Source organism: Pteronotus mesoamericanus, unplaced genomic scaffold (assembly GCF_021234165.1).
Source record: "Pteronotus mesoamericanus isolate MK-2021 breed Mesoamerican mustached bat unplaced genomic scaffold, CSHL_Meso_final contig_73, whole genome shotgun sequence".
Classification (NCBI taxonomy): domain Eukaryota; kingdom Metazoa; phylum Chordata; class Mammalia; order Chiroptera; family Mormoopidae; genus Pteronotus; species Pteronotus mesoamericanus.
The window spans coordinates 16,542,083-16,557,664 of NW_026555245.1; the positions used below are offsets into that span (position 1 = coordinate 16,542,083).

The window sequence follows — 15,582 nt, forward strand, 5'->3', positions numbered from 1 at the left end:
TAGCTCAAGGGAAGTTGGCATTCTGAGACATGTTTAGTGGGAATATTTTCACAACTTGTCAACATTATAAGTATACGTAACTCTTTGATTCAGCAAATGCATGCTTATAATTTATGTGACAGATAAAGTAGCACAAGTACAAAATGACACATATACCTGCTTATTCATTATAGCATTGTTTGTGAGGATGAAGGATTACAAGTAACCTAGATGTCTCTCATATGGGACTGGTCAGATTAATTATGGTTCAACCACACACTGGGATACTATGCAGATATTAAAAACAAACAAACAAACAAAAACCAAGGCGGCTTAATATGTAATGACACAGCAAGACCTCTAGAATAAAGTGAAAGAATCATGATACAGGTACTGCGTGTGGCATGCCACCATTTGTATACAAAAGGAAAGGAAAAATTTTTGGCAGGTATATGCATAAAAAATCCCTGAAGGATAAACATACCCCCTAGTAACAGTGACAAGTGGCTTTGGGCACTGGCTGAAAAGGCACAGGGACCAAAGGGACACTTTTCACAGTTTTCTTTTTGAAAGAATCAGGAGGATAAACCCTTCTATGTATTATTGTTCACAACATTAAAACATTTTTAAAAGTTAGGGTTAGAAGCCATAACCTTATACACCTCCCCACCGCCCCAAAAAACAGAGCACAGCATGCTCAGTACCACAGCAGGAGGGGTTGCTTCTGCATATTAAGCTGCTCCAGTGAATAACAAATACCAACTTGGCATGAGTGAAGCTCTGCTGAAGGAAATGAAAATTAATGGGACTGTTGGCCCCAGCTGGAGTTTGTCAGGAGTACAATGCAAAAGAGCAGAACCAAACAGCAGTCCCAGCAAGGAGTAGCCAGCAGACACCAACCTGAGTTTTCTGAGGTCATGCATTGGCAGACCTGCTGGCTGTGGGCATGGGCGCTGGTCCACAGATATCCAACACAGGCTCCTCCACATGTGTATAAAATGCTACGCCCTGGCCGTTGTGGCTCAGTGGACTGAGTGCCTGCCTGCGAACCAAAGGGTCGCCAGTTCGATTCCCAGTCAGGGCACATGCCTGGGTTCCTGGCCAGGTCCCCAGCTGCGGATATGAGAGAGGCAAACGCACACTGTTGTTTCTCTCCCTCTCTTTCTCCCTCCCTTCCTCTCTCTCTAAACAAATAAAATCCTTTTAAAAAAATAAAATGCATAGTTAAGGTGGTTAAATACAACTAGAGTCCACATGAGTCCGCTGGCCAGGGGAACGGTCCCACTAAAGACTCCTGTGGACTCTCCTTGCCTGAGCTTGGGTATTCTGCATCAGAAGCCTGTGGCCAGCACCTAGGTCTACTCAGCAAAAATCCCCTGCGGAAGGGCTGACTTCCCCACAAGTTAAGATTTACACCAAGTTCCTTCAATGACTTTATGTTCTATAGTGTCTGAGGGAACAAAAAATCCACTTTTCTCTCTTGGCATTAAAATAGAGGCTTTGGAAATTTTAGCTGTGAGGTTTTCAGCAGTGGTTCTGGGTGTCTGAATCCCATGAGCCAGTAAAATTTCAACAATAAAAATTTGGAGGTCAACATAAAATTTCCAACTTTATGTTCCCAAGTAACAACCTACACAATTAAGCAAACCCACAGTACTAGCCCCATCAAGTTATAAAAGAAAGGGTATGTTAATACCATAAAAGCAGGAAGAAATTTAGAATAAAGAACAGTACTTCCTCTCTTATCCTTTTCTCTTATTTCACCAAGAATAAGCAGCATCTTATACATGGCGTGCTCCCTTGATTTCAAATTGTAACAGTCAGTAGTGTGGTTAGGTCTCTGGATGAAACTAGTGAATCAGCAACTCCTAGGTGACAGACTTACCATGAGGGACTGGCTCATGCAACTGTGCAGGCTGAGAAGTTCCATGATGTGCTACCTGCCTGCTGGAGGCCCGTGTGAGCTGGTAGTGTGATTCTAGTCCAAACCCAAAGGTCTGAGAACCAGAGGAGACAATGATTTAAGTCCTGACCTCAGTCTGAAGGCCCAAGGACCAGGAGAGCCGATGTCGGAGGGCAAAAGTTGATGGGCATCTCCACTCAGCAGAAAGTGAATCAGCCCTTTGGAAATCTTCTAGTTCTATTCTGGCCCTTAACAGATTGGATCATGCCCCTCTGAATTAGTGAAGTGATTTTCTTTTCTCAGTCTACTGATTCAAATGTTTAATTTCTTCTGGAAACACCTTCACGAACAACCCAGACATAGTGTTCTATGAGCTATCTGGGCATTCCACAGCCAGTCCCAATGACTCATAAAATTAACCATCATAACAAGCAAGACCACAAGTCCCATGAGACAGGACAGTGAAGGGTGCTCTGTCCTGATGTACAGACAGTGATACTGAGTCTAAGAAAATTTAAGTGGCAATACAGTTGGACAAGCGACACTACCACAGTTCAACAACAAACTAGTGCTGGCACCCAGGCAAGTCACAGTCTGCAGAAGCAGCCTTAGGTATCAGTAAATGCCGCTGCCAATTCAGGTAAGGTGGAGCTCCTTTAAGTTTCCACATATGAAATAGAAATTGGTCGTTTCTTTTGCCAAATTAGATAGTGCTCTTGAGTGGAAAAACAAAGCAAAACAAAAGACCTCCTCCTCACCAGTGCCAGCCTCCCTCTACAGAGCGGCCCTGTGCAGTAGGCATGGCGTCATCTTTGGAGGCCAGTCAGCTGACAGTGCTCTTTGAAAGTCAGTAGCTGAGGCTAGCTGAAATTATGGAACAAAGTAATGCATTCTGGGGTGTCATTTACTGTATATCTGTGCTATCATTGAGTATTTAAATGGAAAAACTTTTCAAGTAGTTATTGCCATACCAGGAAATTGTGCTTTGAAGGCAATTTCAACTAAGTTAAAATGTTATATAATACTCAGGACATGCAATAACTCTTATTTTGAACTAAAAGAAGAAGCATGTAACTTTTATTGATAGGAAATCGGGTTTTCCCCATTCCCAGCATGTAGGCTGAGCAAATATTTAAAGACTTTTGACTTGAAGGGACATCATATTATTGGCTTGCCCAGCAACCTAATCCTGAGGGGGACATGGTGGCAGTTTTGTATTCTAGCCACATATACATAAAACTTGGTGCAGAATGTCTGTAGAGATCAGGGGCTGGGAATCTTTTTAGAGCCTCTGTTGTAGCTACTCAACTCTGCTGTTGCAGTGGAAAAGCAGCAACAGGTAGTACGTATGTGGCTGGCCTTGGCTGTGTTCCAGTTGAACTGTGTACACAAAGAGGCAAAGAGCCGAATTCGTGCTGCGGGTCGCAGGGTGCTGACTCCATGGTACAGATACAATTCTTGGATGTGTTTCTGTCAGCATTACTTGAAATTCAGGTAGTTGGCTAGTGTGTCCAAATCATACCTTGCACTGATACCTGCCAACACTTACATAAACCTTTAACACGGACCTTCGCCTGTCATTTAGGCTTACGGTTTACCCTCACAGTAGTTCTGCGGCATTCTCTCCCACAATGAGACTCCCTCACTATTCAAATAAAATCCTGAACACGTCCATCAAAGCCATGGCCAGTCCATCTTGCACAGTGAGCTCAACTCCATTTTACAAGTGAGGCGATTAAAACACAGGAGAGTTTTTATAAATTCTTCAGTTAGATGACTATTTTTGAAGTGTAAAGATATGTCACTTTCACTACCAGCCTTCAAACCGTGTTTCCTGTCACAGAGAAGCACTGAAGGGGCCTCCCAGAGGGGAGCCGAGGAATGGACCAGAGCTGCTTGTCAATTGTCAAAGAGGCGCCAGAGAGGCAGACTTAGGTTTGTAATTCTAAGGTGAATGCTGGATACTTTTTCTGATACAAAAGAGCAGAAATGCTGTTCCTATGCTTTACTGCATAGTGTAGGGAAAAAGAAAACTTCGGAGCCAGCCACCCCTTATTCAAATCCTGGCTTTACCATTTATTGGTTGAATGGCTTTGGATTAGGCCAGTAAGTATCTCATGGCCTTAGTTAATTTATATGTAAAATGGTTTTTTTGGTAAAGATGAATGGTAATAATAATGATTTAATATTATATATCATATAAATATATGAGTAAAACTCTGCTTGGTTCATAGTTGGTACTTACACTCTTTACCTCTTTTTGCCACATTTGTTGCAACTACTAACTAAGTACCTAAAACACAGTGCAAACCGTCTGAAACATCCTTTCCTCCTAATCCCAATTGCACATGAAAATTTATTATAACCTTTGATTGCAGCACAGAATCTGGGGTCAAAATATTAAGATATGATCATGGTTCCCTACATATCTACTTTGTAATTTTGGAAGATCATGGAACCAAATCATGAAAGGGCGTTTATATTATTCTGCAAATTTTAATCAGGTCCAGAGCTTTTTCCATCTGTAAAAGGAAATAATCTGTAGAACAAATAAATAATATCTAAAAATAACTTTGAGCCATTTTCAAATAAATGAAAAAATAATACATTTGGTTGCTAAGGGAAACAGACTTCGTAGCTTCACAGCAATAATAATGAAAACATCTCAAGGCACCCTAAGCAATTACTTCTCTTTATAATCCGGATGGACTCACTGGATTTTAGAGCCACTGGAGGCTTCAGAACATTTCAGTTGCTTACAAGAACCAGTCCACCCTACTTTCCCTCATGCTCCTCCCAGGCAAGTCTAAAAGTATGGGTGGGTAAGGAGGAAGTATCATTTGGCAGCTTTACTGAGGTATAACTGAAATACAATAAAGTGCACAGTTCATTAGTTTTGTCATGTGTATACCACACTGAAGCCATTGGCACAATCACAACACTGAATTTATTCATCACTTTTTGCGGTCTTTTGATTGCTTACAGTAAGAAGGAACTACAGTAAGTCCTCACCTAACATCATTGATAGGTTCTTGGAACTGCTGAGAAACCACGTATAACAAAACTAATTTTAGACTAGGCTAATTGATATAAACAAGAGTTAAGTTCCTATGGTCAATTAATCTATGACAAAAAAGGCAAGAATACACAATGAGGGTAAATACAGTATCTTCTACAAATTGTTGGGAGAACTGGACATATATATGCAAAAAAATGAGGCTAGACTGTTTTCTTACACCAAATATAAGGATAAACTGAAAATGGATTATATGTAAGACCTGAGATCATAAAACTCCTAGAAGAAAACATAGGCAGTAAACTCTTTGATATCACTCTTAGCAATATTTTTTTAATGTGTCTCCTCAGGCAAGGGAAACAAAAGAAAAATAAACAAATGGGACTACATCAAACTAAAAATTTTTGCACAGTGAAAGAAACAATAAACAAAACAAAAAGACAATCTACTGAATGGGAGAAAATATCTTCCAGTGACACATACAATAAGGGGTTAATACCCAAAATATGTAAGGAAATAATACAATAACAAAACAAACAAACAATCTGATTAAAAAATGGGAACAGGACCTGAATAAGCATGAAATCATGTTCAAGATCACTAATCATCAGGGTAATGCAAATTAAAACCAGTTAGATATAACCTCACACCTGTCAGAATGGCTATAATCAATATACCAATAACCAAGTAAGTGTTGGTGAGAATGTGGGGAGAAAAGGGAATCCTTGTGCACTTTCGGTAGGATTATAAATTGGTGCAGCCACTATAGAAAACAGTATGGAGGTTTCTCAAAAAATTAAAAAAAAAACCCCTACCATATGACCCAGCAATTACGCTGCTGGCTATTTATCTGAAGAAATCCAAAACACTAATCTGAAAAGATATATGCACCCCCATGTTCATTGCAGCCTTATTTACAATAGCCAAGATATGGAAGTAACCTAGTATTCATCAACAGATGAATGCATTAAGAAGATGTGGTATATACACAAAATGGTGTATTATTCAGCCATAAAAAAAATGAAATCTTGAAAATGTTCCTAGGAGAATCAAGAAGGCGAAGGAGTGAGTGGACGTCACACTGACCTCCTCCCAGGACCAACCTGGAATTACAACTAAATTGTGGAGAAATCACCTGGAACAAACAATTGAACAATAGCGAGAGAGGAGCCTTGTAACCTTGGAGACAGAAGAATCGGCTTTACTGCAATCTAACCGGTAAGGAGTGCGGTACAGACCTGAGAAGGCGGGTGGGGCGCCCACAGGTGGCAGCACCAGAAGGATATTGAAACGGCCAGTTGGAGCCCCCTGAGAAGAGCGGGGTCTAAACCAAAAGTGTGGATCTCTAGCCGATAGCACCAGAGCCCAAAAAAGTACAGAGATAACAACAAGCTGTAAAAAGCAGCAGGGTTGCTCTCTGCTAGAGACAGGCAGCTGGAGACGCAAAGAGCCGTTTAAAAGGGCCAATGCATAAATTTTTATTTGCAGCCACTTATCCTGGTCTCTGGCAAAGTCAATGCAGAGTGGGCTGAAGATACCTGAGGAGAGACTGGGGAAGGAGGCTTTGGGGAGAGAACTGAGAGAGTACCCGATGGGATCTCGGTGCTCACTCATCCCCCATGCGGCAGCAGCCATCTTGCTCAGGCAGAGACCAATCCCCCCGAGTGGCAGCAGTGTGAGAGGACCCAACAATCCTGCCCCCAGGAGGGACTCCCCCTGCCTCCCACCCCCGTGCTCTGTGCTGTCTAAATCAGCCTGCTGAATGCAGAGTGACTAGATTAACAGCTGAAGGAGACAGTCACAAACACTAGATTCCTGGAAGTCTCGAACAGATTGCTTAAGGTCAGACAGGGACGACATCTGACATCATCAGAGGCAGATCCAGAAAGTAAAAACAGCGGTCTCTTACCATAGAAGTTGACGCTACAGAGTCAGGAAATCAAGATAGATCAACTTAAGAAGCAGAAGCAAAAAAAGAAGAGTCTCACAAATAATGTGAAGACAAAGAAACACCCCCCACTCGAAGAGAAAGGAGGAATCCCCAGAAAGAGAACTAAATGAAATAGAGGCAAGTAAACTATCAGATATTGAGTTCCAAACTACGGTTCCAAGGAAGCTCAATGAGCTCAGTGAGCTCAGAGAGAATTACCAAAAACTACAGGGAAACTACGAGGAACTTACTGCAAACTATACCAGCATGAAAAAGGTCATAGAAACGATCAATAAGAGACAAGGGGAAATGAAGAATATAATTTCTGAATTGAAGAACGCAGTAGAAGGACTCAAAAGCAGGCTTGATGAAGTAGAGGATCGAATTAGAGAGCTGGAGGACAAGGTAGAAAAAAGCTCCCAGAAGGAGCAAGGAAATGAAAAAGACTTAAAAAGAATGAAGAGGCATTTAGGGAAATGCAGGACAACCTGAAACGTAATAATATCCATATAATAGGGATACCAGAAGGAGAAGAAGAGGAGCAAGGGATAGAGAACCTGTTTGAAAAAGTAATGATGGAAAACTTCCCTAATTGGAGGACAGAAAACGTCACACAAGTCCAGGAAGCACAGAGGGTCCCATTCAAGAAGAACTCAGTGAGGCCCACTCCAAGACACATCATCATTAAAATGGCAAATATCAAAGACAAAGAGAGAATCCTAAAGGCAGCAAGGGAGAAAGAGGTAGTAACATATAAGGGAGCCCTGATACAGCTAGCAGCTGACTTCTCAACAGAAACACTGCAAGCCAGAAGGGACTGGCAAGAAATATTCCAAGTAATGAAAAGCAAAGGCCTGCAACCAAGACTGCTCTACCCAGGCAAGGCTCTCAATTAAAATGGTAGGAGAAATAAGGAGTTTCCCAGACAAAAGACAGCTAAAAGAATACACTTCCACCAAACCAGCAGTGCAAAATATGCTAAAGGGACTGCTTTAAGATGAAGAAAAAGAGACTACGAATACCCAGTTCCTTTCACAATTGCCAATACTTGATATTACCAATATTTTTTAAGACATATTAATCTGATTGTGTTTTAGATAACCGTTTTTTTAGATGTATTGCAAATAATTTCCTATTCTATTACTTGTCCTTTAACTTTTTTATATGTATATTACTATATAGTCTTAAATGTTTAATGTAGTCATATTGTCAATATTTTACATTATAGCTTCTGGGTTTGAATATTTTACTTCAGAGTAAGAAAAATATTAGTTTGTATTTTCTCCTAAAACTCCTTAGATTCTACATATTGATTTTTAACTCACCTTAATACTTCTTGTATAATGTATGAAATAGGGCTCTATATTTGTTTTATTTCAAGTAATAGTGGTCCATGCTCTTTATTTGTTGAATAAGCCTTATTTTACCCACTGATTTGAAATATCAACTTAATCATATATTACAATGTTAGACAAATATATACATTTGTCTTTAGAATGCTCATTATATTTCATTGATTTACTTGAATTATATTTCTGTGCTGGTGTCATGTTGGTTTAATTGCTGAGATTTCATAATGGATTTAAATTTTTAAAATATTTTATAGTTAACTTTGACATTTAAAAAATAAATAAAATCAATCTGTAATTAAGAAAGAAAGAAAGAAAGAAAGAAAGAAAGAAAGAAAGAAAGAAAGAAAGAAAAAGAAAGAGAAAAAAGGGAGAGAAAGAGAGAGAGATGGAATTCCTACCTTTTGCAACAACATGAATGGAACTGGAGAATATTAAGTGAAATACGCCAGTTGATGAAAGACAAATACCATATGATCCACCTATAAGGGGACTCTATTCAACAAAATAAACTAAAGAACAAAATAAACCAGAGGCATGAAGACATGGAGCAGACCGAAAGTGACCACAGGGGATGGGAAAAGAGGACAATGGTGGAAAGAAGGGGAAGGGACTAGACAAAGAACATGTATGAATGACCCATGGACATGGACAACAGAGTGGGAATTGACTGTGGGAATAGCGGATGGGGGTGAGATGGGGGGAGGGAGTAAAGGGGGAAAAATTGAGACAATTGTACTAAAATAAGCATGAGTTATAAATTATAAATAAATAAATAATACGAAAAATTTTTTAAAAAAAGAAATCTTGCTGTTTTGTAACAGCATGGATGAACCTAGAGGGTATTGTACTAAGTGAAATAAGTCAGATAGAGAAAGACAACTACCATATGGTTTTACTTATATGCTGAATCTAAAATATAAATGAACAAACAAAACAGAAACATTCATATATAGAGAGAGAACGATTTGATGGTTGCTAGACAAGAGGTGGTTGGGGAGATGAGTGAAAATGTTGAAGGGATTAAGAAGTACAAATTGGTGGTTAACAGAATACTTACAGGGATGTAAAGTACAGCCTAGGGAATATAGTCAATAATATTCTAATAACTATGTACGATGTTAGATGCGAACTAGATTTATTGGGAGTGATCACTTTGTAAGTTGTATAAATGTCTAATTGCTATGTTGCACACCTGAAACTAATATAATATTGTATATCAAATGTAACTGAAAAGTAAATCATAAAAGAAGAAAGTGCCTAGGAGGACTTTATTTATGTGCTCTTTATTGCAAAGTATCTCATACAGGGTCATGTATAATTTAGTTGCTAAATATAATTCTAATATTTAAGATTAATTTAAAATCACTTGGAGTTTTATTAGTTGTAAGAATCATGTAATAAGTTTAAGAACAAAATTTGGTATTTACTAGAAGGATTGTCCTTTAAAATGGGAAGTAATGTGCTAGGCCAGTGGTTCTCCAACTTTTACGTGCTTAGAATCATCTACAGGGATTATTACAACAGATTCCCAGATCCCACCTCCAGTGTTTCTGATTCAGTTGATTTAGGGTGAAGCCCAGGAACCTGCATTTCTAACAAGTTCCAACTGATGCTGATACTGAAAGTCGGGGGACCACATGTTGGACTACACTTTCCCCAGTGCTCTTCAGTGGTTCTCCCCGTTGATTGGACACGTAAGTAGAAGAGATCAGCAATGCATGGGGCACCCTGCCCTTCTTTATAAACCATCTTCAACTCTAACTGCTCCCAGTACCACAAACTCACTGCCAGCCACCCTCCCACAAAAGGTCCCCATTCCTTTTTCTCTGTAGATGAAGACAAAAACATAAGGTTGACATGTCTGAGTAGAGGCCTTAGAAGACAATGAGAGCTACAACATCCTAAAAACACATTTATAGGACAATTATGAGTCTAGAAGATCATACCAAAAGATTAAGATAAATTCATGGCCTCATGATTTTAAAGAGAAAAAAATGTAGTTAATGCATACGTTTTGGAATGATAAACGAACTGTTAAAAACACTGAACAATTTCCAGCTATAGAAAGAAGAGTAGTGTCATAAACAAACAGGATTGTATCTTAGGCCTTGGGATTGTCCATTTTCTGTATAGAAACTAGTTCATGTGCCTGATAAAGGACCCTATAGAAGCCGACTTCAAAAATTCTGATATATCAACTTTATTCTTTAGCTGAGAATCTTTAAGGAAAATGAGGCTGCCTGGATTCATAGCTGACTTTCATTTATTTATGGGCTCCTTTGTGATTACAGGGTCATAGTCACTTAGAGGCTTTATTGCTAGGCAGTTGACAGTGGACAAAGAGATAAATATAAGTAGCATTCTTCTGGAGATTAAAAAAAATAATAAGGTAACAAGAACACTAAGAGTAAAAATGTCACCCCAGCCAGTGTCACACAAGTCCAGTGATACTGAGCATTTTCCTTATGTCTATGGGCCATCTGTAAGTCCTCCTTGGAGAAGCAGGATATATTCAGATCCTTTGCCAATTTTTTAATTGGATTGTCTGTCTTCCTGGTGTTCAGTTGTATGAGTTCTTTATATATTTTGGAGATTAAACCCTTGTCTGATGTATCATGGACAAATATGTTCTCCCATACAGTGGATTCCCTTTTTATTCTGCTAATGGTTTCTTTAGCGGTGCAGAAGCTTTTTGATGTGTTGTAGTCATTTGTTAATTTTCTCCTTTGTTTCCAAGTGCCTTAGGAGATATATTGGCAAAAATATTGCTATGTGAGGTTATCTGAAATTTTATTGCCTATGTTTTCCATTAGGATTTTTATAGTATTGCACCCTAGACACATGAAAACATCACTAGCCATCAGAGAGATGCAAATTAAAACCATTTTGGCAGATATTACCTCACACCTTCCAAAATGGCTATTATCAATAAATCAACCAACAACTAGTGCTGGCAAGGATGTAGAGAAAAGGGAACCCTAGTACTCTGTTGGTGGGAATGCAGACTGGTGCAGCCACTCTGGGAAACAGCATGGAGTTTCCTCACAAAGTTAAAAATGGAACTGCCTTTTGACCAAGCGATTTCACTTCTGGGAACATGTCCAAAGAATCCCAAAACACCAGCTTAAAAGAATATATGCACCCCTATGTTCATAACATTATTTACAATAGCCAAGATTTGGAAACAGCCCTAGTGCTCATCAGTAGATGAGTGGATAAAAAAGCTGTTGTGTATTTATACAATGGAATACTACGCAACAGCAAAAAAGAAGGAATTCTTGCCTTTTGCGACAGCATGAATGGAACTGGAAACTATTATACTAAATGAAATAAACGAGTCAATGAAAGAAAAATACCATATGATCTCACTTAAAACTGGAATATAATGAACAATATAAACTAACGAGCAAAACAGAATCAGAGGCATGGAAACATGGAATGGACTGACAGCTTTCAGAGGCGGAGAGCAAGGTGGGGACAGGATGAAAGAAGATGAAGGAATTAGACAAAGAACTATGTATGAATGACCCATGGGCATGAACAATGGTGAGGGGACCGACTGCGGGAATAGGGGGGCAAACTGGGAGAGGAGACAAAGGGGGAAATTGGGGAACTGTAACAGCATAATCAATAAAAAAAGGGAATAAAATTAACTGAAAAAAAGTCCAATAATAATAACAAAAGTGGCTTATTTTGAAGAAACATTTAAAAAAAAGTGTCTGACAAGTCAATTCTCAGAGTCCCAAAGACAAAATAATTTACTTCCAGCTCGCCAAAATAAAATATTTTTATTTGCTAGACCATGAATAAACATATTTAGGTAAAAGCACATACTTATATTAAGAAAATATACTGTATCTAGAATCACATATGTATATAAAGATGACCTATCGGTAGTGGCGACATTTCCAATTTAATCATGACTACTTTTCTTCCTATACTAAGCTAGTAATAGACTTAAATGTTTTGTTTGTTTACTTTATTTTGGTAAAGCAGACATAGTAAAAAGCTTACCATTTTAACCATTTTTATGTGTACAGTGCTGTGGAATTAAGTACATTTAAATTGTGTAATGATCGCTAACATCCAGTCTCAGGTTTATTTGTTGAATTGATTTTTTTCCTTCGAAATACAATAAAATTAGAGGAGGCATATACAGGTAACTTGGTGTTTTTGCAAATATGGTATCAAAATACTGGGATTCTCATAAAGTTTCTTGAGGAAAGGTAAGTTGAAAGAGTCAAGTTTAAAAAGGAGGTGTATGAGTGAACTCAGATGCAGGGCCAAGTGTGACCTTCCCAGCCTCCCTTTTAATTAGGGGTAGCAACCCTAACAGCTGCTGCGGCTTCCTGGATGCCCTCTTATTCTAAGCCCAAGCAGGCATCACTCAGTAATGCCTGCATTCTTTCCCACTGAATCTCAAAGTCTTTCTTCATATGGTCTTTCAGGCATTATCACAACTAATTACACCTGGCCCACAGGACAAACCCATTTACCATGTCCATATAGAAAATGCAAGCCACCTGATGCAACAGGAAGTCATCTGTTGGGTTGCTTTGGGCCTGATAAAAGTCCAGCGTGTGCATCAGTACATTGCACATGCACTGGTAGAAAAGTCTTCAATGTGGGAATGTACCAAGGAAGATTTTGTAGCATGGAAATCATCACACACACAAAAGTCTTACCTGGGCAGGAACACACTTTCCACCACGTAGAAGTCTTGCATGAGAACATCTCGGTCTGGCTTGGAAGTGAGATTACCCACTGTGTATCCTATTCCCAGCTGGATAGCACCTTTGATAGCAGATGATGCAGTCTGCAAAGCAAACACGGGTCTCAGAGTTAGCCTCAACGGTCAGGCCTTGTTCAAGGTCACCAGCAGCAAAACAGGCTTAGATCTTCTTTGTTGTTCCTAAGCAATGAGGAAGCTGGGTTTGGAAAAATGACAGGCTGCTTCTTTTGATGGGGAGTTTATTGCAAACATTAATGACCCTTCTTGTCATGAAACTATTTTTCATGTGGTAATCTTTCCTACCAATGTTTTTAAGGCCAAATTATAGTCCCAAATCTCCATCTTTTATTTATAGTTAGAAATTTGGTAGAATACTTGCAATATGTAGCATCATAATTTCTAGCAAAAGAGAAATGGTACACACTTTTAAAAAAAATCAGAAGTTCTATAATATACCTATGGATCAGGAAGAACATTTTATCTTCATAAAAAATGAGCAAAAATAATTCTGAGTCTTTAGAATACATAAAATTTACTGTGGAAACTGCTTACTAATATTGTCATGGATCCACAATCGAAATTTCCTACACTGATCTGTGATAAAACACATAGCACTGGATCACCAGTGTATCCAATTTACTACTTTTCCAAATTCACTCCATAATTAAATTTACATAATATTAACTTGGGGATTTATTGTCACATGTATGTGTATATGTAGCATGTATACATGCGTGTATATGTGAATATATGTATAAATATGTATATGTCTAGTTTTAACCACTATAATAGGGGATATAGAAGAATAAACCAATTTAGGAAAATCTGAATGCATTCTTCTGAACGTTTAAAGTCTGTCATATTTTTATGCCTTGCTGTGTCTACTGTAATACGACATCTACGGAGGAAACTAAATACTGAAATTGGTGGTTCTCTACCAAGAATAGCTGGCATTGCCCAAAGACATTTTCTGGATGACAGAACTGGGGGTGGAGGCATTACTAGTGGCGTCAGGTGTGTAGAGGTCAGGGATGCTGCTCGACACCCTACAATGCGCAGAACAGCTTCTCATCACAAGGCATTAACTGGCCCAACTACTAACCGCGCTGAGGCTAAGAAACCCTGACTTAAATGAATATAATTAAAATCATCTGTTTTGTAAATCGATACTTTCTTTTTGAGTTAACATTTTTACTTACCCCTACCCCGCCAACACATGCTTTATTTTTTTTATTTTTTCACACTTTCAACATCAAAGAACATATCTCTCTTCTTTAAAAAAAAAAAAAAATATATATATATATATCCTCACCCCGGCTGATGGCTGATGTGGCTCAGTGGATTGAGCACCAGCCTGCGAACCAAAGCGTCACCGGTTTGATTCTCAGTCAGGGCACATGCCTGGGTTCTGGGCCAGGTCCTCAGTGTGGGGCGTGCAAGAGGCAACCACACATTGATGTTTCTCTCCCTCTCTTTCCCCCTCCCTTTCCCTCTGTCTAAAAATAAAATCTTTTTAAAAAATTAAAAAAAATATATATCCTCTTGATTTCTATGCTGGTACATGGTCTTGGGACAACTTCTGCCTTTTCTGGTGGTCTCTTATTTCTTCACCGACTTCTCACTCTATTTGCTATAATTGCAGTGTTCCTAAAAGCTTGATCCTTGACCCTCAGATTTCCTTATTATGTAGATAATCAATCCATTCTTAATGGCTTCAAAAACTATCTCTATGAATATGGCTCTCAGACCTTTTAAACCTATTTGGATGCTATTCTATCATCACACACACAGTATATACAAAACCAAACTAGCATTTTACAACTTTCCCACCCCGCTTCTAAGACTGGTTTCTTTTCCTAAGGCACTGTAATCCTCAGTCACCCAGGGCTGAACCTCAAACAAATCACATATGGCACAGGGCTAGGTCCCCAATAAACACGTGTTGACGTCACCCAAAATGGCCACAATCAATCATTCCTGCTCAGTCACCTCCACTGTCGCTTTCCCATGCAGTCATCATTTAACTGATTTGCTTACTGCACTGCAAATATTGCACTGTCCTTAGTCTGAGGACCACTACCTACTATCTACCCTCCTCCCTGCAGGAGGTGGAAAAATGCTTGGTGCTTTTCTTTTTCCATAGGTCTTTTAAATTAAGATCACAGGGCAACAAGATGGTGAAACAAAACAAAACCCAAGAAACAAAAAACCCCAAAAAACTGAGACTCAAGGCCATAGTGCAACTAGTACTAAAACAACAAAACATTTGCTATTTTAATACTCCTTCTCTGAGCTCTGCAATGCCACCAATTGGCATTCATGACCTTTTGTACCAACAGCTCGGACTTGACGTGATTTTCCTAATTTTAAGCTTGCATAAAAATTCAAAGGGCGTCCCTTTTCCTAGCCATCACTCAGAGCAGTATGGTACATGTGACATCAGCACTTTCCAGAGGATCCAGTCCCAAAACATTCTGTTCCAGGCCTATCAACAGGCTCACATGCTCTCAAAGTTTGCTTTTTCCCTCCCCACACCCCCCTGATTCTGCTTTCCAGACTATCTGTATTTCTGCTTCATTCAGCCACTTAACACTTCTTGGGCTGAAATACCCATGAAACGGATGGGGTACCCAAGTCTTTGTTGAGCCCCCCACCTCCTGGCAATAGAAG

The 15,582-nt window shown here is 39.2% G+C and overlaps 1 protein-coding gene across 1 annotated transcript in view; it reads right to left on the reverse strand.

The window, feature by feature from the left end:
* The window catches only part of PIP5K1B (phosphatidylinositol-4-phosphate 5-kinase type 1 beta), a 313,112-nt gene that overhangs the window by 134,479 nt on the left and 163,051 nt on the right, over window positions 1-15,582 (reverse strand). The window contains exon 4 of the mRNA XM_054583051.1: window positions 12,866-12,996. Within this exon, the coding sequence (XP_054439026.1) occupies window positions 12,866-12,996 (131 nt within the window). The remainder of the gene's footprint in view (window positions 1-12,865; window positions 12,997-15,582) is intronic.